The following is a 24,006-nucleotide window of genomic DNA, read 5'->3' as shown; positions in this document are numbered from 1 at the left end:
TGTTCGTAGTGCGAGTCGCCTAAAGGGATGCTGATCACCGCTGACGGATAGAGGTCAAGTGGGTTGAACTGGGTAAACTCCTCCTTGTGCTCGCGCTGATTGGGCGGTAATTCGCGTTATCATTCTCCTCCCCCTTCCACCATCCTTTACATGGTGTCCTGTTACACAAATGTACGAATCGTGTCCGCGTTCACTAAATGTTGGTTGGTTGGTTCGACGCGGAAAAGCAGATTATCGTCGTAAAACGTCACAAGCAGTGGCCCGATTGGTTCGAATTCAGTCCGGAAAAACCTACCTGGCATGCCTGACACTCAAATGTAATTGGACGCGAAAATGTTCACCGTTTGCCATTCGCTTTCCTTTTTCATTAGCACGAACACAAGGCTGTGATTAACACACAAGGTAACGCAATTGTGTTGCTGCTGGGCTGCTGGAGTGTTCGTCGAGATCGTCTGTCAATTTTATCAATTCAGCTTACAATACCAACTGGGCCAATGAGGTCCAATTGTTTTCTTTTTCTCCATTTCGTTTTTTTTATTGGACCAGCTGCCAACCGCTACCGGATGTTGCGAAATAATGGTGGAACAATTGGTTGACAGCAGCTGCAGCAGCACCGCTTCCCTTCGTCCTTTTGCTCGCGTGCGATATGTGCATGATGTGCGGTGTGTCGTCTGGTGGGAAGTAATTAATCAAATGAAAATTATCGACATAATTGATTAACATTGCGCCAACACACACGCCCCGGAGTCTGCGAGCGTAATTTGCATTGCATTGCCACAGCTGCGCCCACCGCTCGGGTTTCTGCGGTATTCCGGCATTAACTTGCCATTGCCTTCCGGTGCATCCGTTCGAATACGAGTTCGAGCGGATGGAAAAAACTGACACCACCCGTCCAACCCGTTTTTCCCGGAACATTCATTTGTCATTCGCTTAATCGCTTTGCTCGCGGGTATGATTTTGTAACCGTATTTTTGGACACTAAACGGGGCATCCTGTTGATTGAGTGCGAGCGTTTTTTGGGGTGGTTGGGGGATACACTCACAACAGGACTGGCGATTAGTGTTAATGTTGGTTATTGTTGTGTTTATAAATTAACTGACACCGAACGCTTTTCAGCATCAACGCTGGTGAAGCATCTAAATCATCGAAAGGAGCTGACACGCAACTTATGCATGTGGGTTTACTGTTATTAGCTAATCGTTAACGGCAACCTGACGCCTTGGAGTATTCTATTTCAGTCTTGTGTTGATACAGGAATACAACATTCCGTTCCATTTGGCAAAATCCAACAGACTTATAGTAGCAAATTCCTCATCAGTCGAGTTAGCTAATAGAAAAATGAGTGTTTGCACATCTGATATGAATAATAGTAAATCTAATTCATTCCTACAAAAAACACATTTTATCGGAAAATTTTATGAAAAATCTTCGTTAAGATTTGTCAAAATTAGGATGAAATAAAGTTGCTATTGTGGCCAGCCACGGTTAAGATGTAACAAACTCGCATACGATCGTAGTAACTGTAATAAATTCCTTGACTCTATCTTATATGTTAATATTTATTTATTTTACATCCTGTGCGCAAAAAAATTAAAGAAGAACCTTTCTTTTAAAGACGGTTTTAAACGGATCAAAATAAATTAAAATTGATGGAAAAAATTTGGATTAAATTCCACAATTCTCATTTCTGATCAGCAAAGTCACTCTATTTCTGATGGTAGACTTAGCTGGCCATGCATATCCTTCCAGCACTTTGTGTGTGTGTGCGTGTTTCCGAGATGCAAAATAAAGTTGCTATGGTGGCTGTTTGAAACTTTGCAACTCGCCAAATGACAGCAAATGAATGTTTATTTACCGTGAATGGATCTATCGTGGTCTTGCATCTTTAGAGTGGATTTATCAAGAAAATGATCCGGAAACTTATATCTATTAACTGAATTTAGCAATAGGTCGCTAGGGAATTGGAATTTTGACAGCAAATTACAGATCACATTTTCGGCCTGACTAGATAATTGAAAGATCGATTGCCACTGTTAAGTAGTAACCACTGTTAAGTAGCCACTGTTAGTAGCAGTAAACATTTGAAGCGCTCATTCTCACTCGTTCTGATTGTTCTCAAGACTAATATTGCATCGGTGTATCGGCATCTAAAAGCAATGCTTTTACAACAACGAAATGACGCATCGAAGATGCGAACCCTGATGCTAGCGCCAGCTTTTTGCTGATGAATTCAATAACCGTCCCAACGCACAGCGTGTTAGTAGCCACCAAAAACCACTCGGAAGCTGCTGCTGCCGTGGCGTTACGAAACCACCGGCGCAAGAAGTTTGACTGCCGGGATGAGCAGCGACTATAGCTGACAAGGACCTCCAGGCAAGGTGCCATCAACAGATACCTGTTTGGAATAATGAGTGGGCGATGAAGATGTGGGGCTGGCTGTGTTGCGCAGCGCAGAAAGCCCACGCCAAGCCGGAACACGACATGGAGTGAAAAGTGAAAAGCAAACTTCCGCCATGATAGACGGGAGGGCGCAACAGCGCAACTTGCTTGCGTGTTGTCTTCTGGCGCACCATATCATATCGTTCCACCCTCCCTGTGCATATGTTGTGGTGGTGGTGGTGGTGGGTGGCTGCGGTGTTGAATCTATAAATTTCCTCCTTCCCTTCCCGGGGACCCGGGGTTGGGGTTTGTTGCGTAGAATCCACCATCCAAGGAGGCGAACCGCACATCTTACGTCTGCGCCGCACACACACGCACACACGCACGAACGCACACGCTCTAAAAAGCTTTTCAGCGCCGGCTTGGATCGAGGGGGAAAAACTTGAAAGCAAAATCCTTTGATAATTTTCCTTCAACAGAACGTCTACCGGCCTGTCGGCAGTCGTTTGGGTATCTTCCTTCTCCTACTTTTCTTACTTCTCGTGCCCTGAAAACGTGACCTGGTGAGGCATCGCGTTTTCAGCGCCGCTTTTCTTGCTTGCTTGTTGAACCAAACCAACCGTTGGACGTTCACGCACACGTCATAGAAACTCACTTCATCTCATTGGCTCGCTGACGCTTTTCCTTGCTATTCGGGACACCGTCTTGTCCTTCTGCAGCCAACAGTGACGTCCACGTTCGGCCGTCATGTTACAGGCCGCTCGGCGCTCGGCACTAGCACCTAAACCTGGCGAGCTTTTTTACCTTTTTTTTGTCTACCGCACCGGTTCCGGCTCCGTTCCGGTTCCGGTCGCACCCTGCAGAAGCAACGTCAATTTTGAGCAACTACCTGTTTATGCTCCCGAAGCACGTCGCTCGTGTATTGACTATTTCATCTGACGATGAAAGTGCCTTGACTTGGGACCGAGGGGCTGTTGGAAGAAACCCACCATCAGCGATGCAGCAACACCAACACCACCACCAAGACCGGTGCTAACGCTTCCGTTCCATCTCGATGGCTACGAAAATTGAGGCGAAACTTTTCGGGGCCAACAACTTTTGCGTCGTCCCTACAGCCAGGTAGCGCACACAACATCTCTCATCACCTGGCCATCCGGCCCAACAACATGTATATTTGCTTTGTTGAGGACCTCCGGAGAGGATGAGGACCGGCGATTGGCGGAAGCTCCTCGTTCGGTCCCGACTTTCTCAACCGCAGCAGCAGCGGCGGCAGCAGCAGCAACAATATGATACACTGGGCACGGCACGGTCGTCGGAAGGAAGTTCCGGTCGGTAATCCAAAAAAGTGGGTGCGCTACCGGCCACCGAATGGAGAGGGATCCGATCCGGGAGTGGAAGATGTATTTCCAAGAATTGCCAATCGTTGTTCTTGAGTGTTGAGGTGCCCAGCGCCTTTTCGCCTAATGGATTGGAAGGTGGTGCTGCTGGATGATGATGGTTTGACTTTCGTCGACGTCGTCGTCGAGATCACACTCGAGTCTATCGACGAGTTATGTGCTGGGCGCTGTATTGAATAGCAAAATTGTTTTCTGCAATAGCGCCGTGCGCACACACGTACCCGAAACGTTCCAATGTCTGCTCTAGGGGTGCCAGGTGCTAGAGTAATTACCTTGACAGAGACAGAAAGCCACATTCCAGTTACCATCAGCGATTGAAGTTTGAAATGCATTTGTTTCACAAACCAGACGAACTTCATTTCAATCAACGGAAACTACAAAACCTTAAACAGCCCCGGGATACTTTGCGAACTTTAATAATTTGATGTTCCTTGGGACAGTTTGCTCTTAAAAGTCCGACAATCGTTGAGACTCAACTCTCCGCTCTCCTTTCTAATGGATTTTCTACCGAGTTGAAGAACCTTTACCACCACCAGCAGCAGCACACCAAAAAGGCTCAGCTATCAGCTCGGAAACACGGCGATGCGATGGCGGCAAATGGTCATAAATAAATTGTCGTCATTTATCAACAAGATGATGGCCACGGGAACGTGCAAGTGAACCGCTCCAGTCATTACCTCCGGATCCGGACTCTGGGTGCGATTTCAGCGCGCTGCTTCATGAACTACGGATGCGCCATTTGCGCCAAGTTTGTTCCACCGTTTGCTGGCAAGAAAAAGTGTCCATTTGAAGAGTGACGCGACGGACGGACAAGATAAAGAACCTTAAACTCAAATTACAGTTCGGCAAAACCGTCGCTGCGGGGCGCATTTTATCGCGCCCTCGTTGGGATTTACTCGGGTTTCTTGAGCGAACATCATTATGAATTGTGTGCCAAAAAGCGTGCAAAGCGATGAGAGAGCTTGATCATGCCAGATGTTTGGCAAGCAGTACACAGCAAACAAACAGCGCGAATGACGTTCTGAATGGCAACTTGCTTCCTCCTTCCTTCGAGCAGTGCATTCCTTGGAGGCTGGAGGAACAGCCACAACTCTCCGTTTAAAGCGACCGGAGTCTAGTTGACTCCATTCCTACCAAGCAGGTTGATTCGTTATTTTTTCATTCAATTTCCGGTACAACTACTTTCCCCATTGGAAGTGTGATGCCTTCTGTCTGATGTCGATACATGTCTGACGATCCACCGGTTGTAGTAGTGGCCGACGAAGCCGGAAGCCGGAACCAACTCGAACAGCGAAGGGGACACTAAGGAGTTTCCGAGTTGCTGGTTCAGCTCAAGGCAAAGAGAGGGTTTTGTATTAACCAGGAACCACTTCCAGGAAGGAAGCAGATCCCCGGGTACAGAGGGACACAGCCAGACAGACACTAGCCCCTAGGATGTAGCCAAAATGGTGCTAGCCGCAAAACAGTTACAGCCAGCGTCATTGGCATCGAAATCCAATATAAAACAATTCCCAGATGACGACTTCCCAATCGAACCAGCACGAGCTAGTGGTCGCTTCCTGGACGTTGTAACAAGTGGGCCCTTAAGCGAGGGATACGAGGGTTTCGGATCCGGCGTCACAGCTCCTCATGTGTAGCTCGTGTGTTGGTCTGTTGTTTGGTGCGATGCGTTATTAGTTCCATTGGGGCTTTCATTTACGTCTCTTTCGTGTCGAGGAGGGTAGTGTCCTTTGGCAGTAGTAAGGGTGGGCCCCGACCCCAATCCCGATGGGCCATATCTGGTCGAAAATGGCTGCAATTGGTTGGTCGTCGGTCTGGTCGTCGGTCGAAGGAAGGAAGCGCTCCGCTATTGCTATCATTATATGACGTAGCAGTCGCATCCCTAGAGAGAAACCACAACACTACCCCTTACTTCTGTTAGTAGTGACCAGCACACACCCCGGCACACCCTCCGATTGCATCAATAGCGTAATGTGATTTCTTTATGTCTCATTTGGGTGTTTTCTTCGGGGGGAGGCAAAGGTCCACCGCATGACGGTCGGTAGACTATGCAACAGGACACACTATTACAATAGAAAGCTGATGGTCGGTGGTCTGCTGGTTAACTGACCAGCAGAGCAGAGGACGCTTCCGAGGGACAAGCTGTTCGATTGCACGTGGGTGGGTGTGTGGTGCTGTTTGTGGAATGCTTTCTTTATTGGATTTCTTTATTGAATTTAATGCATACCAAATGAGCAACGGGGTGGGTCTTCAGGAGTGTGTGTGCGTGGACAACGGTTACATGATCAGAAGAGGGTTTAAAAGAAGTAAAGAAAAGGGGGTGTCCTTTGGCGTATTTACCACGAATTGTTTTCACTCCTCGTACCGAGAAGGGCGAATAATGGATAAATGATGTTTTGTTTTTGCTGCTCATGGCCTGTGGCCTCTTTCTACAGACTGGCAGCAAAAACCCCGTAGTCCGTATCGGTTATCAGTAAGTGGGTTCCATTCTTAATGGATTTTTTGAATAATTAATTAGCGAACTAAATCCGACAATCCGGCGTGAATTTTGCGGGGGGAGAAAACTAAAGATTAGCCGCACTATGCGCTGTCCTTTTTTGGGAGTTACATTTAATAAACACTATCGCTAAGCATAGAAGATTTATAAAAAGTTACCAAATAGATACAAACTGATTGTAAACGTTCTCTTCCTTTCAGACCATGTCCGGGAGTTCCAGTGTGGCAAGTTCTACTACAGAACGTTCTATCTTGACGAGGAGCGAGACGCCCTATACGTCGGAGCGATGTAAGTATTCAAATCAAATAGTTTTGCTAACACTATTTACTATTTAGGCGGTATCGACGATGGTGTTATTGCTATTTTATTCTTTCTTAAGGTGCATGGCCACGATAGTAACTTTCACAGTAAAGAAACTTTCATTGACTGTCATTTGCTGACTACAAAACTTTATTGTGAATACATTAATATTGATTGATTTTGAAACGATTTCTTGCACTCTACGGGAATTACATTTCCGGGACAGATTGTAAAAAAAAATGGTAACTTAAGAGCCCTTTAGTCGACTAACAACGCAACAAGTCGGGAGCTTATACCGTTTATAGGAACGTAAATTTGCTATCGTGCTTGTCTATGACGAGGAATGCAATCTTTATTCTTCCGATTATGCGACAAAAAGGTAGCTTTTAATTGTTCAAAGCATTTCATCTTTACTGACCAACACCGACTTGTCTGAATGTCACACCAGATCTTCTATTTTATCTAACTTATTTTCTTTTTGAACCACATCTTGAAAGTGCCCCTTCGTAGCGACCATCAACATGCAACATTAGCACCGGAATCCCCATTGTCGTGTGCAAAGTGTAGTGAAGCGAAAAGCAAAAAACAGGAAAATACCGGAACCGGATACCGGGTGCAAAGCACTGAGTGCGAGAATCACAAATTCGATAGAAGCTCCTTGACTCCCCTCCGCCCACCGCTTCGTGTACGCTTCAATGCACGATCATAGAGGCACGATCTTAATGTAAATTAGATTTCCCATTCTTGCGCCACTTTTGTTGTCCCCACCGATGGTATAAAAATGGACCGAGCACATCATGCTGCTACCGGCGGTGAGCGGGAAAGCGACAAGATCAAAAGGATGGACTCCAGCTGCAGGACCTGATGCGGCCAATACCAATGTCCTTTCCACATTGGTTCGCCCTCCATATTGGCGATCCGCGCTAGTTATGTAGCGATGTAGCGGAGTGAAAATGTGCTAAAAGAAAACTTGTTTCCCTCCGTTTCTTTTTGTATCATTTGCGCGAACGCGTTCCACGGCATTCCCGCTGCTCCGCCTTTATCAATTGCTTGCTGGAATGCAGTGGTTCCCATTTCCTCCACCCAGTGCCCTGCTCATCGTCTCGGACTCGGGTTCTTTCTTCGTTTTAAAACGCGCTACGATGTGTTGGTGGAATACCAACCAAAATGCCATCAGCGATTTTCCGATAAAATTAAGAATTCATAAATTGAAAAAAAAACGAAGGTTTTTCCCTATCTGGCGCACCGAGATTTCCACAGGGGCTCACTTCCGGTGGTGTCGGTGCGTGACCTAGACGCTAAGTTGCCGCATTTGCAGCCAGTGTCTAGTGTCTAGTGTTTGCTCTTCCCTGGAATGGCACTAATAGGCAACATTCCGTTGGTTTCTTTTTTCTTTTGATATTCTCTTTGCTGAAAATGGCTGCCGTGACTATCTACCTAGCGACTATCACAGAGGGGGAAGCATTTTCCATTTCTTGCGATTTACTCACGCTATAATGAACGCTTCAATAGACGAACTTTCAGTAATTCTGTTCACATGATTACTGGCGAAGGCTCAAGGTAGCCTCCAACCCCAGGAGCGAACAACTTGCGGCCAAATTTAATTTGCGTCTAGCCGCCTGCCACATCATCTCGACGTGTAACGACGTGGCCTCCTCCGACCGCTGGTCGCTGTCACTGTTCATAATCCAATCTGTTAATTTTCAACTATTCGCACTGAATCAACTCATTATTCATCGTTCGGTTTTGATATTCTGCGCGCGCGTCCGTCGCGACCGAGCACGACTCACCATTGCGCGTCGCCTCCAGCATTCCTTTTTTGTCCGCCTTTCCGAACGAAATGGAGATCTGACGGTGGTGTTGGCGTTGGGTGGCGTGTTGGTTTTATCACTTTAAATCCGTTTCGCTCACTTCTTCGACACGTTTCGCCCGCCGGAAAGTGGTCTGGGACTGCGCCGGCTCACTCCAAGCAGTCCCGGCTCTAAGTCTTGATGGTGGTGCAACGTTCAAGTGTCCCGTCCCGTACATAGGACACTTTGTTGCCACGGGGTCCCTTTCGCATGGTTGGTGCAAAAACTGTAAAAGTAACTGAGTCGTGATGCTGTAGTCGGTACGTTGAATGGAAGAGAAATGCAATAATGACTTTCAAATCGCGAGCAGCATGATGGGGTTTGAGCGTCTTTTTGCGAATAATTGTCACTGCTTACAGTGCGCATCGCTAGATAGATTCGTTTTGCTTACTTGCCTCGAACAAACTTATAGCGCAAATGAAAGGAAAACAATTTAAACCAGATTCTCTCGTTAGTATTAGGTCTCTGGATTAGTTTTTTCGATTCTGCTAAAACTTGGTGTCATTAATTTTGGGTCAATTCAACAGCCCCCTATGTTATGCCATTTTAAAGTGTAATAAAACACATTTCAAACAATATAAGTGACTGCCCATAATATTAACTAAAACATATGTTTTTCTAGGGTTGCAAATGTTGGGTTCAGTGCCTAAAAAGTCAATTTTGCGGGAAAATTCAAAAATGTTCTTTTATTTGAACAAACCAGGTGCTATAAGATATCGTTTGTTGGTTTTACATAGATGATGTATATGGTATGATACATAAAACATGTGAAACCTGGCATCAAATAATTAGAGCCAATGATTTTTACATTACACGTTTACTGGTTGAGGATGAGGAGTGCTTTCGACATGGAATTCGAAAAATTATTGAAGGATGGGAAAAGTAGTGGCCAGTGATGGGCAATATTTGGATTAATATAATTATTTCTTTTGGTATTGAATATAAATGCGTTTTGTTAAGCAAACAAATAACAAAAAACTAATATAGGAAACTAATATTTAAACTTGATTTGCTTGGTAAAAATGGAAGCATCCGCGAAAAAGGAAATAATTCTCTAGAAGTACGTCAACCATAATGCGAAAGAAGAGATGCGTCGCTTTGACAAATGAAGCAAATTAAGCTTCAGTTTCCAACCGAAACCGAGTAGAATGACTCACTCCGGAGTAACGTGTCACGCAACAGACAGTAGGAAAAATGCCGAAAAGAAAATACCGAAAGAAGAAGAAGCTCAGACTCAGTTCACTAAATAATTCACCACGACACCGAAGGAACGAGTTAAAAAAGTGAGTAGCTAGGACTCGCAACGTCTTGGCGAAAGTTTTTCCCGGGGGGAAAAAAAACCCCGCCAAAACTTTACCCTCATTCTCGTTAATTTTTCCGCGCACCAAAATCCGGCACCGGAAATTGTTTGCTAACATGTTTTTATGTAGTTTTGGACAGAGAAAAAAAAAACACGTTCGCTCGCGTGCCACTAACACCGGCGGGCACTATCATAAGAACATGCCATTTTGTTTCGTTTCATGTCCGATGGATTTTAACGTATGATAAAGCTATTAAACGGGTAGGTAATGATAAGCGGCGCTCAATTGATGCTGCAGCATAATAGGCGCTCCATTCCCGGGTCCGTTTCCGAGGGGGGACCACAAAGATTTCACCACGTTCACCACAATTTCCATCACCGAAATCACAGCCCAAGCATTACTCGGGAGTCTCGGGCCCTTCTTCCGTTTGGGGTTCACCTTATGGTCCAGCAAAGTTTTCTAAACCCCTTCTCCTCGTCAACGTTGTTGTCCTTGTCGTCGTCGTCGTCATCGGTACGTGCCTTGTCGTGCCGGTTATGGATTGTTGAAATTCCGGTTGCGTGCGACGACGACGACCACGTCCTTTCTTCTTCGCTTTGAAGTTGATGTCGCTCGTCACACCGTCGCCCAGACACAAACACACACACGCGCGCGCACACACCGGAGTCCAAGCGACCATGGAAACCAACCAACCAACCAACCAGGCAGGCGGCGTGTCCATGTTCTCATCGGTGGCCTAATTGAATTTATTTTTAATTACACCATCGCACGTACCCACTGCTGCTCGTGGCACGTGTAATGGGAGACATTCACCACTCCTGGTGCTGGTGGTGGTAGTGGTGGTGCAGGAAAGGGCCCTGGTTTCGCTAGGCCAGGAACAGTTTGCAATTTAACTTTATTTCGCCTTTTGCGAGCGTGCGAGCGTCCCTCGTGTCGTCTCTCTCTCCCGCTTTCAACTGCTGCTCCACACGCCGGTTCCGATGTTGATTTTGCCAACATTTTATCACGGCACATACCGAACGACCGACCACCCATTGCCATTAGGGCGCGTGAAGGGGCTCGTGAACCAAACGCGAGGACACACGAGCGCGCCTCTAATGCGTTTACCAGCTGGCCTGACCTGGCATGGTCTGGTCACCGGTCCACGGACTGCAGTCGCAAGTAATTGAACTGCAAACAGCTGCACCGCAGAGCGTGCCCCGGTCCGCCATTGCGTGCCAAAAACTGCACTCGACGCAGAAAGGGCGAGCGCACGACGGAGAGAGATCACTATCCATAGTTACGATGGTTCCGGAAATAATTGCGCGAACTTCCTATCGCAGTGGGCCCCGCACTGGGCCCTGGGCACTATGGGAACGGAATGCAATGTTTTTGTTTCATGTTGTTTTTTATTTTGCTTGCTGTTCCCGTAGCCATTATTTTTTTTCGTCGTTTTTGCTATCCTTTCCCGGTAATATCGTCACGCTAAAACCGCGTGACCACAAGGATTATAGGGGAAGTCCGCAAGCATACATAGGTGATCCAGCAAACGGGGGTTTGGGGTCCGCACTACTATCGGCGGAAGCGGAACAGTACACATAACAATTAGTGGCTATTGCCGGGCTGCTGCCGCTTGTTTGCTGCTGATTGTGCGGTATCAAGATGGTGACCACCTTACCTGGTTTTTGGGGTGGATTAATTGGACACCCCAACGTGCGCTAATGAGCGGCTATCACACACACACAAACACACACACGCACGCGCCAGTGGCAGTTTGATAAATGACTAAGCATTATTGCAAGCGACTTCACGACACGCTAGCGCAGCGCGGCCCCGCGCCTATGTCTGTTTGAATTATGGAACTACGATGCAGGTGTATGAGTGTGTGTTGCAAGCGAAAATGAAAGGATATCGTCTTATCGCTAGCAAAGATCCGGAATTAAAGAGCTCGTGTGACCTGGGCACTTGGGTGAAAGCAAATCAAACTTTCAATTGTTGTCTTCAAAGGTTCATCACTGCTGCTGCTACTAACGTATACATAAAAAAAAATAAATGGTGATTAAGAAAAAACTAAGACAGTTAAATAAGTTCTTTTATCTGCATTTCGAAGGAAAATTTATCTCTTTTCACAGAAAATTGCGCCATTCAGAGTAGCCTTCCGATAGTTAGCTGGAATTTTTAACATCGCGGTCGATAACATATTTGTGCACATGGCTTTCAGTTATTTCAATGATTTTTCTATCAATTCCTTTTCCGTTTTCGCCACAAAATTGTTTAGTAGATACTACGATTGAGGTTTGTTCCGAATTTTTCGATGGGATGGGAATTGTGTACCATATCGATATTTAAACACGTTTTTTATCGATCTTGTTAAACTGCTGCCGCTGAGACAATGCCTGTTGTTCCGAGTCCTCGGCGGATGGTATTTTCGCCTTCTGGCATGTGTTTCTATATTCGTGAGGTAATGTTATACTGTTTGGTCAGTTTCAGCATCCTTTGCAGCTTCTTGTCGCTCATTGAATCGGCCGTACGGAACCGAGCCATTTCTCGATCCTCTTATCATTGTCTCATAGTGCAAAGGTGGTGTAGACACCGAAACAGAAATCCCCGGCATCTACATCTATCGTTCTTGTAATGCTTTAACGTCAGAACGGAATAGTTTTACTATTTTTTGCGTTTAGACGTTTAGAGTTCAACTGAAAAAGGTTCCAAAAACTGTTTCAAGTAAACTAATTAAATTACCTTCCATATGAAATGTACAGAACTCAATTACCTCAATTACCTCAATTAATTTTGTCTCTTTTTTGTATGCAAACGTTACATTCAAGACTTCTTTGGCCCGAGGACAAACGGCATTAATTAAAACATTCCCTGTTTGGATAAATGGTCTGCAAAACAGTCTGCGTTGCGTTTGCGTGCGTATTCAGCTCTCTTCAGGCAGCAGCAGCAGCAGCAGCAGCAGTTTTCCTTCTATTCGTGCGATTCGCGGGTCCAAAAAAGGCCAACAAAGAATCCCGCTTTCGAGCTGTCGGGGCTTGGCCTGCACTGCACTGCACGCCGCGTGTAATGAATCCTTGTGCCTTGTGTCCCCACCTGACAGCGAGGAAAGTTAGTTTATTGCATCGGCAACCTGCGCCTTGTGCCTGCGATTGACGGGATGGTTGGGGGCTGCGTTGTAAATAATATTAGTTTTATAGTTTAACATTCGCCCGGCAGCCCGACTATCGTGGCGCGCTGGATCCTAGTCGTGGTTCGTGGCTCGTGGCTTGTAAAACATGATCTACTGCTTGCTACAGCGGCACCAGAAACGGGGTGGTGAGGACCCTCGTTACTCTGCGGTCTCCGTTTCTTTATGAGCCTTTTCCCTCGCCGTACGAGACGGATGATGGTTTGTATGTTTCTGTTTGCCTGTCTCTGTGTGTGTGTTTATGATGGAGTCAGACCTGGGGTCGGTTCTGGCGGATGGTGGTGGATGACGAATGGATTTTTGATGATGTTTGCTTTTCCTTTACTTCGGGGTTTGAGTTTTTTTTTGCACTCCCGACTCGACTCGTCTCGTCGTCAGCGCCAGAAGATCATCGTTAAGTCCCCGGGATCGTATTGGCGGAAAGCCGTTCGCTGCAGTCCAGGACGTCATCATGGAATGTAGACGCGCATTTATGTGTTTCGCGCCGTTTTTACGTCCACTACCATTCGTGTGGTTGCAGCTGTAATGACCTACCGCTGTCGGGTGCATTTAGAGGCGTAGATCGAGGCTGCAAGAAGTGCAAGAAAGCATCGAGCACGACAACGACGACTCCCGGTGACCAATAACGCCAAGAAACAAATCACAATCCACGCAGTAGTCTCTCAAACTCGGCGGAAAAGGACGATAATTTGAAATGATTACCGAAAGGCGCCATTTGCAAAAGACGCCATTGCTTCAACCGCGAACGCTCGCGCCTGTTTGTGTGTGTGTGTGTGTGTGTGCTTCCGGTTAGTAACACGCGACGATCCTTTTATGTCTTGACTGGTGCCACGCCACGTAAGCACACACGTAGTACTCTGGTTTATGAGCGCTCGTAACGGGATATGCTTGCAAGGTTTCCTTTTTTAATGCGAAGAAAGCTGCTAGGTTGATTTCTTGAAAGTAGAGTTGGAAAGCGATTCACGCAAAGAGACGAACCGAGAGTACACATTACGATGACGACGACGGTGACGATTTGGATGTGGTGGTGATGGTTGTGGCGTTCTTTGATTGTTTCATCGCACCAAAAAAAAAACGCGAACGATCGTCACATAGACGAAATGATGTTGTCGTCACCAGCAACGAGAGAGCTCGAATTACGCTTTATGATTTGTGTTGGATGCTGATGATTGTTGGATTATCGCGACCATACGCAGCTCGCGCTCTAGTTCACAAACAACGCACCCAAAAACGCCATTTTATCACTCGCGACTTACAAGGAGCTCGTAATACATTTCCCTCATTAAAGAAAAGTCGTAAAGGTGGCCCAGCCTTTCCCCGAACATACTTTGCAGCTCTGCATGGATGGACGGATTTGAAGACAGCTGGATGGAAAATGGGGTGTATGGTGTACTTCAGCAATTTATTCCAGCATTTTCGCGCTAGGGTGTGTCGTGCCGTGCCAGGGGGGGATGTATTCTCGGGAAATAATTAAAAATTACCTTCGTTAGTGTAGAGAATACGCTTTCTGCTTCGGTGCTTTCCCTTCCAGCAGCAGAGTTCCTTGTCAATTCTCCGTTGCTGGAAAGCATTGGCAGCAACCCTTCCGGATTATGGTTGTCCCGCATCTGCCATACTCCTCATCATTGATGAGAAAGGAGGGAAGAGGATCGAGTTTCCTATTCATTTCCATCGGCACACTTAGATAATAGGATGGAAGTTTTCCACGAAAATACCTTCACCAAAAACCGATTTCCCTCGAGAGGGTGTGTGTGCGGTGGGTGGCCCTCGTAAAGACACGTGACACACACACAAGCACACACCCAGACAGATAGACGGGTTTACAGGACCCTATTAGCAGCACAGAAACTGGCAAAATCGGATGCTGACGACCCTGCCGTGGTTCTGTTCCGGCGCAAAACCACAGAACGCTGAGGATCAGCTATCGAGTTCAGCATTGCACGGTGGGGAAGGTGGTTTTTGGAGAATATTGTATTACCAATTAAGATCTACCTGGCCCCGGACCAGACCGAACACTAAGCGAAGCGGTTTCATCAAATTGGTAAATGTTTCGGAATGTGTTATTGAAAAGCCAGGTGCCCGTAGGTTCAGTTCAGTGGCAAATATTGAGGCCTTCGAGCGTGGTGAATATGTTTCCAAATATTCAGATTATAGTGTAATGGTTTGCGAACCACCATTTGCGTAAACCGATCAGTTATAAGTGGTAGAACCTCATCGCTACACAGATCCAATCAATATTATTCACATACAAACCCAAACACCAAAGGGCGCCTGTATCGGAATGCGGCAGTACAGATAGTGAGCAAAATTCTTGCTAAATAATTGGGTATTATTCGGAAAATCTTGTCTTTCGTTAGTCTTCTAAACTAGTGTCTATTGTCAATATTGCGTAAGCTCTTTTATAAGCTATTTCTAATAGCTTTCTCAGCACTTAGAACTCGTTATCATTTCTGTTTAATTTTAATCACTTTCGTCTCAGACGTCATTGATGGTATATGTGGTTGGCTTTTGTATAATCGAAATTTATTTTGGGTTTGAGCTGTCAACCCTTGTCCAGCCTGTAATATATCGGTGAAAAATGTACCGTAGCCCTGGAATCATTTCCTAACATAGAGCTGTCGCTTTACATATGTTCGATAATAAAACGATGGCAACTCGGAGTTATCATCAAAAATTTGCTATGTACATCTACGCTTTTGATTACAAATTTATTGAAAATTGAGCAGCTGCTCCAATTCAACAATAATCTCCATAAATTTTTTATTTTCAAACATGCTCAAATGGCAACTTGTTCAAATGGCCGAATATTGAATTTTCAAAACAGACGAAGTGTTAGTTATCTACGATTTAAATATTTTTAGGCCAAAAAACTCATAGTGTGTACACTTGTAAATACAAATTACCATTTAGATTCTTATAACAAGAAGCTTAGATTCTTATAACATGAACAAGAAGTTAAACATATTCAGTGGTAATAAAGATAAATACGTCTTGTTAACATGATTAGGGAAGGACTTAAGTTCTCTTCGTCGTTTCACTCGTTTTGAAGGGCAACTTTGTGAAAGCAGTATATTCTTTTTCTGTAAAATATTAAATGCTTTCGAATCATGATACACGAACAGAGTCTAATAACCTACTAAATGGATAATGTGTTGATCCTCGATTTAGAAAGTTATCCCCTGGAAATACAATACACACCCTTACAATGGCATATTTATTGCCCATTTTCTACTGACCTTATCCGGTTGATTGAATCATGTTTTTACGCCATTTTTTTAACGCAACCTATCTGCATGAATTGGTTATGGCACAAGGATGACGATAAAGCGCATAATACAAATGAATGAATGAAGAGGATGCTGATAAGTCCAACACCCCACACCGCGGTAATCCGGAACCGTTATGATAAGATCAGGACAAAAAAGGGAGCATACCTGTGCGGGGGATGTCCGGTATGGCATGTAAAAATGGCCGTTCTCTCCATTTTAATCAACATATTGTTCACTCGGCTGTATCAATAACAATCGAGGAGAGAGCGCACCTTTCGCTCCCTAGATGACCCTTGATATCTTCGATAAAAAATCCCCCCACTTTTCTCCGTTCCTTCCTCCCTGTTGGCCCTCGTGGCGTACGACGACGGAACAAACTGTTCCGGAGATAAACCGAAGGAAACGCGTCTCTGATAACGGAGCGCCCCGTTATACACAAAACCTATAAACCATCGCTTGGGCGGGATAAAATAGGAACCCAAACAGCTGCCTGAAGCGAACGATGGGAAGGTTTTTCCGGACCTGTAAGGATGGGGTTATCACCACACTCACACACACACACAAAGGCACCTAAAGGATGTGCGAATGAACGCGAGATGATAAGGTGAAAACGGGCCCATGGTTCGGGTTTGGAATGTTGGTTGGTTGCTTGGTTTTTTTTTCTCTCCCCTGGAATAATGGTGGTCCGCGGTCCGTGGTCGCTCCGTTCGAGCGTGACATTACTGAGAAGGGGTAGGTCCGAACCGAACGAAGCAACCCTCGTTCTCGATCCGATACGAGGGTTTTGAAGATGGGCTGAAGATGAATTAAAACCTTTCACGGCACCTCACGCCACCTCGAAGGCGGTAAACCAAGTGACATCCATCCAGGGATGGTCTCTCCGTCCGTCCGTGCCGATAAAGAGGAAGCTCTTTTCCCTGTTTCCCTGTTCCCTCCGTGTTATGTACCACCAGCTTGGATCGATGGCACCGGGACTGTAAAGTGTTGGTCGTTAACGCGCGCGAAACGCACCCTTTCAGTCCGAGACCGAAACCGAACGCCGGATCCCGGGGGGGGACCAGGTTTCCACAGAAAGGCAAACCAATTTTCCGCTGTTTTGCATCGAATTCTCCATTGCTGGTTGGTTGGTTGGCGATTGAGGTAGCCCTTTCGAGCTTGGCGAGCAGCCGTCGCAGTGAAGCGGATCTGAAAGGTAAAGGTTTTGAAGTGGAAATCGAAGCGGTTCCAGTGGTCCCGTGGGGTTGGAAATGGCGCAGCATGGCGTGTGAAAACCGACACACATGCCAAACGCGGCTGGCTACTCACCCAGCACCGCCACCACTCACCGGTTTCCACGCGGTAGCGTTTTGCGGAGCAAATTTTCCTAATCTTCTTATCCGGTTACGGTCGTCGTCGTCGTCGTTCCCCTTCTGTCACTTTACGGAACGAAAGGAGGAGAACGGTAGGTAGAAACATTCGTTTTACCATCACCTCACACATACACACGCACACATACACCTTCTAAAGGTACTCGCCAAACTAATGAATACAAATCGGTTTTCCACGGGAGTGACTGCTACCATTTGTGAGACCTTCCCCGTTTTTCCTCGGGATGATGGTGATGGTGATGGTAGTTGTTGGTTTTTCTATCCGCTACCACACCGGACAGTCCGTCCGTTGGAACTGCTGCCCGAATCCCGGGTCTTCATCTAAGAAAAGGCGTCTTTCCTTCATCTTTAACCGTCCGGTCCGGGAAAGGAAATTTGGAAAAACCAGTTTCTGCTGCTGCTGCTGCTGCTGCTGGCGAGACAGACGGAAATGGACGTTTGTTTTAGCACGACGACGACAACGACGTTCCACAGATGATGTTGATTTTCCTGCTCGAATGGTGGTGGTGATGCAGCAACTCTACCTCTACTCGGACTTCAAATTGGTCTTTAATGGCGCTGGCGTCCTCGAAGGTACTTTTTCCGGTGCTTCGAAGAGCGTCAAGCATCCAGCGTCCAGTCCAATGACCATTTCGAGGCGTGGAATGGTCGTGCAATTTCCGTCTTGTAGATACCCCCTGTTTATACATCTTTATATTGCTTCCTCTCCCGAGTGTCCAGCAGAACATTGGGAACAAAACTCACACAAACACTTTAAACACCTCCCCTTTGGGTTGTTCCCACTGCCCCGGGAACACATGTTATCCCGGTGGCACTAATCTCGTGACGTGACGTGCGAGATGGGCTTTTGTTGCTGTCAAAACCATTCACCACCATCAGCAAGATTTCGGCCACAACTACTTACGCGGTCGCGCAAATTGAGTTTGACAGGCGCGTCAAGCCGTCAGCCGAGGATAAGGAAGAGGAAGCGAGGCTACTGGCCACGAAAAGAAGTGACTCGTGGACACCACCCCATCCACGTTGGTTGGAAGGGTGCCAACAAGATCGATAGCCCCAGATAGGGCTTCCTGGTGGAATCAAATCGTATTTGGAAATAATCACTCCGGAACCCGGAACCCGGAGCGAAAGATCCACAAAACAATGAAGCAACAGTGCGCGCACTCCTCCTCAGCTTCCTTTTCTCTCCCCCTCTCCTGCTGTTAAAGGACGACACAAAAGGCAATGGCAAACGGCGGGATCCTTAAACGGATTAAACGATCTCGACCAATCGGCAGCGATGCTGCTGTTGCTGCTGCTGCTTCGAGAAAGAAGGAAGAGAGGGATTGGTACGACAAAGTGCGGGATTTACAGGACTTACTGCTGGCAGCAGCAGCACCATCGGCAGCAGGCCCTTATCAATGGCACTCAATCTTCGCTCTGCTTCGCTCGCGACCGTTGGGTTCTCGTTGGGGTTCTGCTCGCGACAGGCAAGATGCTGCCGCCGGATCAACTGCTGCCATCATGCGCTACTGCTGATGGTTTTATTTGGTTCTTAGCCATTTCGGACATTGTGTGTGTGTGTGTTCGTAATTGTGTTAGGGAGTTTTCGTCGTCCTCGTCCTAGTCATCATCGTTGTAAGGGGGCTTTTCCCTTTTTTGTCGGATTTAAACGCAAAACTGGCTTTATCATTTAGCACCCCGCCTTCAGCCGAATGGTAGAGAAACTCTCGAGGATCGATAAGGAACGTTCTTGACGTCCGCGTTAGTGATTTCCGGGATGGGGGCTAATACTGATAATGATTTTGTTTGGTGATGTGGGTTTGAGGATGAGCTTAGTTTTAAGTGTTAATTGAACGAAACAATCCACATTGACGCCAAAAAGCATACTCACGCAAACACTTACTACTCACAAGCTGATGAGCTGAAAGGCAGGCTTCAGCTGTTTCCTGTCGCTGCTGGCCGCTGTGGGCCGTGCTGGCATCGTACACCGTCGCCATTTATGCTAATTTAACGATTTTCAATATATTCCACCACCACCATCACGTGCAGCAGCTGTTGTCGCCCATGATTGAGACTAGATTTTATCAATTTTGCCTACCATCGGGAGCGGAGAAAACCGATCCTGATGGAAACGTGTGTGTGTGTGTGTGTGCTCCAAACAGTGTTCGCTCCATTGATTCGCATCCTCAGCCCCCTTCTGGTTCCTGATGATGGCCATCGTCACTACCTTTTGAGCACCTTTCGTGGCATGGAAAGTGATTGAGCATTTCCGCTTGGATGGACTTCTCCACCGGAAAGAAGGAAGGAGTTCTCGAAGGAAAGTTTTTGCATCCCCCGGATCGGTGGCATCGTTCCAGAAGTTTTCTTTTTTTTCCTTTCTTTCTCTGCCACGAGGTCGCATGCTAATAAGAAGGTATGGTGTGTGCTTGTGCTTGTGTGATCATCGCTATTGATTTTGAGGCAAATTTGCTTTATTATGCAAATGATAAGCCCTCCATGCGCGTCTTTATGATCTCCTTTTTCCCGTTCCTGCCCACTCGTGCGATTTGTCATTAGGGTTTGAACCTTCGCTTAGGTTGTATTTAACACACAGGAAAGTACTTAAGCACTTCACCCTCTTCACGCTGGCCAATCTCAGCGGTGGCCACCACTCGGTTGTGGTCATTGCCGTGTGTTTGGCCGATTCCGAGTGGCTCGAGTATGCGACCGAAGGCGACCCGGGAGTGACTGAAGTAATTAAAACTTTCTGATCACTGCCGTACGACGATTCTGCCGTAATCGCCATTGGTTGAAATAGGTTTACCCGGCTAGTAAATATGGACACGTCGGCGTCGGCCTCGGCGTCCGCGTGCTCCAGCCTTGATGAGGAAACCCCCGGGATGGAATTTACTAAATAGCTAAAGTTGAACCATAAATCCTGTTCACGTACCATAAAGCCGTCGGTCGGACGAAACCGAAAGGAGACATTTTCGGGCGGACCGAGAGTCCGACCGAACCGTAGCTCCAACAAGCGAACCTTGTAAATAGCCGGCCCCGGGTGCATAAACCTGGAAAATACTGTTTGGAGTGACCTTTTCCGGCCCGGAGTTCCTTGCTTCGTATCCTCACGCTGGTGCTTGACCGTAAGAGGAAACCCCGGGACACAAGGAAGCCAAGCGGAAGGCCTTCAACGGCCCGCTCCCTGGCCGGCCCGGTCAGTGCTCAGTGGCCAGTGAAGAGGATTCAATTAAAATTTGCCTCAAATTGGATTATACACGTCAAAACAATAAATAAATTTTGCCTTCTCTCCTCGTGATTGGTCTAGTGCAATAAGTGTGTGTGTCTAGAGAGAGAAAGAGAGAGGCAGAGAGCACCCTATTGGCTATGCGGCATGCGAAGGAATTTGCCTCAAGTGGACGTCTGGCCAGTTAGTCTTAGCATTGTACCATAAGGTAGAGGCATAGAGGAAGGCTCTCAACCTCGACTCGAATCGGGAATGCAACCCAATTTGCCGATCGAAACTCTTACGGGCACAGCAACAGCTGCTGCTTTTGCTACACCCGTTCGATTGGTGCTTTCGGGAAAGAGTCCTGGTCATTGAACGGGCCTCTCTTTACGTCACTTTCAGGTCCCTCCTCCTCGTGTCGGTTGTCAAAAACCGAAACATTTTACGATTTTCCCCCGGAAAACTCAATTACGCAGCGCAGAAGTGTTGTGCTTAAGGAATGGGACTCCTTGCACGGAGTAGGGACGTGTGCTCCTTACGTGTGCTACCCCACAGGCCACCATTAGGCAAGGCGCAACTTTTGTTTATTTATTCATTTCTATCCTTAGGTAATATGAAATCCATAGGGTCACATTAATCTACGCTCCTTCTTTTGGGAGTTGCGTCACCGTTTTTTTTTTCCTTTTTGTTTTGTTCGCTCTCTTTCTGTCTTCATCTCTCTTTTTAGGCTCTGCATGAATTCCCTAGAGCGTGATACCAATTCTCCTGCTCCAAAAGCAAAAAACCAACCCTTGATATTGTTTTTTTTCGACTTCTGCGGTATATCCGATGTTTTCTTGGAGATAAGAATGTAAGAAAGGTCAACGGTCCCAGTTGTTATTGAATTTCATTTCAATTGATTCCCTCAAAAGAACGACAACATATTGCCATAATATGTCAGAACAAAACGATGACCTTTCGTTGCACTGCTTCGGCGCTTCTGATGCCATCAATCTGCATCAAGCTTGTCCCGGCTGACTTGACAGCAATCAAGAAGGACTCTACAGGGGACTTTGCAGCCTTGCAGCCAAGTGCGAAATTAATGAACGGCATGAGTGTCGCGGCACATTATGAGCGGCCATTTACTTTACACACTAATTTGTCCTTCTGGCAAATCGGGCTCCACTCCTCTCGGTGCGTTGGTATCCATTTTTCCAATGTTTCCGGCACAGTTTCCTTCGTTTCCTTCCTTTCCAGGAGGGGCGGAACCACGGTGATCCGAAGACAAATGTAATTTGCGCTGAAAGCGCACCGAAAACCATGGACCGAAGGATGAAGAGAAGATGAAGAGCCAGCAAAGAAAAAAAGCACACTGTAGCAAGCAGGAAAATCCCTCAGAGAACGGTCGGGAAGGAGGAGGAGGAGGAGAAGGTTTTAATTGAAATTTATGACAAATTCGCTTCCCAAACACGTTCGCCCTGTGAAAAGAAGTGAAAGAAATTTTCCTCCAACAACGACGGAGGACGAGTGACGCAGCTGACTTGCGTGGCCGCTTCTTACGTTGCGAACTCGTCGGTCGTTTTTTTTCTTTTCTTTTCGCTTTTCTTTCCCCAAAAGGTAGATGATGGCGGTGAGCGGGATCCGGGTAGGATATAAATTGGATAAAAGCGGTCAAAACTGAAGAGGATATTCATGTTCCGTCAACTGAAGTGAAGGGAATAAGGGGCTCTGTTGAAAGTGGAGTTGAAAGAGCAAAACAAAAACCAAAAACGAAAAAAACTAATAACAAAAAAAATGAAGACAAAACGTCACTGAAGTGGCGACCGCTGTTGGTTAAATAACAACGATATCGTACCGTGGGTCCCGAGATCGACCGAGGATGTGTCGACAAACAACAAAACGCGAAAGGAAAGCGAAACAGCGATAATCCTCCATTCTGCTGCATTCCAATCTTTGCAGCGCTGGAATGAATCGCAAGATCTGTGGCGCAAAAAAAAGCGCGGTTAAATGTTTGGTTTAATTTTACATCTATTGAGCTGTCACTCAGGGGCACAGGTGTTGGATACCATTAAAGGCCACATCAATGTGCAGCGTTTAGCTTGGGATTTTGTTTTCGAAAGAAGAATTGCGAAATGAATAGATCAGTTAGGAGTTTTTCAATCGTCTTCCTGACAGTCAGTCCGCTCCTGTCAGTTAACCTAACGAAAACGAAGCGTTTTGTTATCGAAAAGAGTTAGAAAAGTACTTGAAACTCGCAGAAATGGTTATGATGTACCAGAGTACTCTTCCTTCGGAGCTAGAGGTCTCGATTGTACTGCAGAAGCCAGAAGGAGTTCCATGTAGGATGAACCCGTCAGGTTAATACGTTAGGGAATCGTTTCAATTTCTTTTTGCCACGCCTCACTCCTCCGCCCCGGTTGGTTTCCAGATCCTCCAGAGACTAGGGAGCTTGAATAACGTAGAAGGAAACAAATAGCCGAGCTGAATAAAATATCAACTAACGGCTTCTCGTGTGCTCCAGTCCATTGGTGTAGGTACAGCGCACACCTTTGACCACCTTTTGGTTGCTTGTCGGTTCAGTTTGGAGTGAAAACGAAAACAATGCCCTCCAACGCCCAACACACCGGATGGAACGATTCTAGTAAAGGATTTGCTTCAGACACACGCGCACACACACGCGGGGAGCGCTTATTCCTGGATAGTTTGAAGCATATTTTGTCAGGTTAAACATCGATTTAACCACCAAGTAACAAGGTCGTGAGGGAACCATCGTCCTCTTGCAGCTCGGAAGGTACCGGTGAAGGTCCTACGCCGGTCGCTCTCCATGAAAAATTAACCTTCCAAGGGTCGAGGAATCTGTACCTCCTCTCACTCTCCCTCTAGACTCTTGGTGCGATGCTGCCGACGACCTGTCAGCCTCATCAGCTCATCCTAGCGTAAAGGGTTGGTCATGGTTGCCATGGTGAAAAGGAACACAGCAAAAAAGGAGTCCAGAAAGGAACGGGGGCCTATATTTGCTGAGGGAGAAGGTTATGTGGCCTTCTGCTCGATCTACCAGCAGAGGGCTTCCCTTTCCGGGGTCACAGGTTGGGGGGGATACCAAAATATATGGCCCCTTAGAGATTCATAAACGCAATTATTTGCGCTTCCTCACTCACCTGGCCAGACCTAGGCCCGGCTTAGAGGGTGGTCGATTCTGCTCCATCCTCCTGCTCTACACTCACTCCATTGCAATTTGTCCTCGTTCGATGTAGACGTGTTTGCTAACGGGAGAATGGTGCCCCTGGATCGGATTAAGCCGACCCCTCCGACACAAT

At 46.6% G+C, this 24,006-nt stretch overlaps 1 protein-coding gene across 4 annotated transcripts in view; it reads left to right on the top strand.

Annotated features, from left to right (window-relative positions):
• The window catches only part of LOC125957208 (semaphorin-2A), a 246,532-nt gene that overhangs the window by 124,861 nt on the left and 97,665 nt on the right, over nt 1–24,006 (top strand). For all 4 annotated transcript variants that reach the window (XM_049689746.1, XM_049689745.1, XM_049689744.1 and 1 more), the window contains exon 3: nt 6,474–6,561. In XM_049689746.1, coding sequence (XP_049545703.1) covers nt 6,474–6,561 — 88 coding nt within the window. The remainder of the gene's footprint in view (nt 1–6,473; nt 6,562–24,006) is intronic.

This window comes from Anopheles darlingi, chromosome 3 (genome assembly GCF_943734745.1).
Source record: "Anopheles darlingi chromosome 3, idAnoDarlMG_H_01, whole genome shotgun sequence".
Classification (NCBI taxonomy): Eukaryota; Metazoa; Arthropoda; class Insecta; order Diptera; family Culicidae; genus Anopheles; species Anopheles darlingi.
This window is presented reverse-complemented; position numbering and strand designations above follow the sequence as displayed.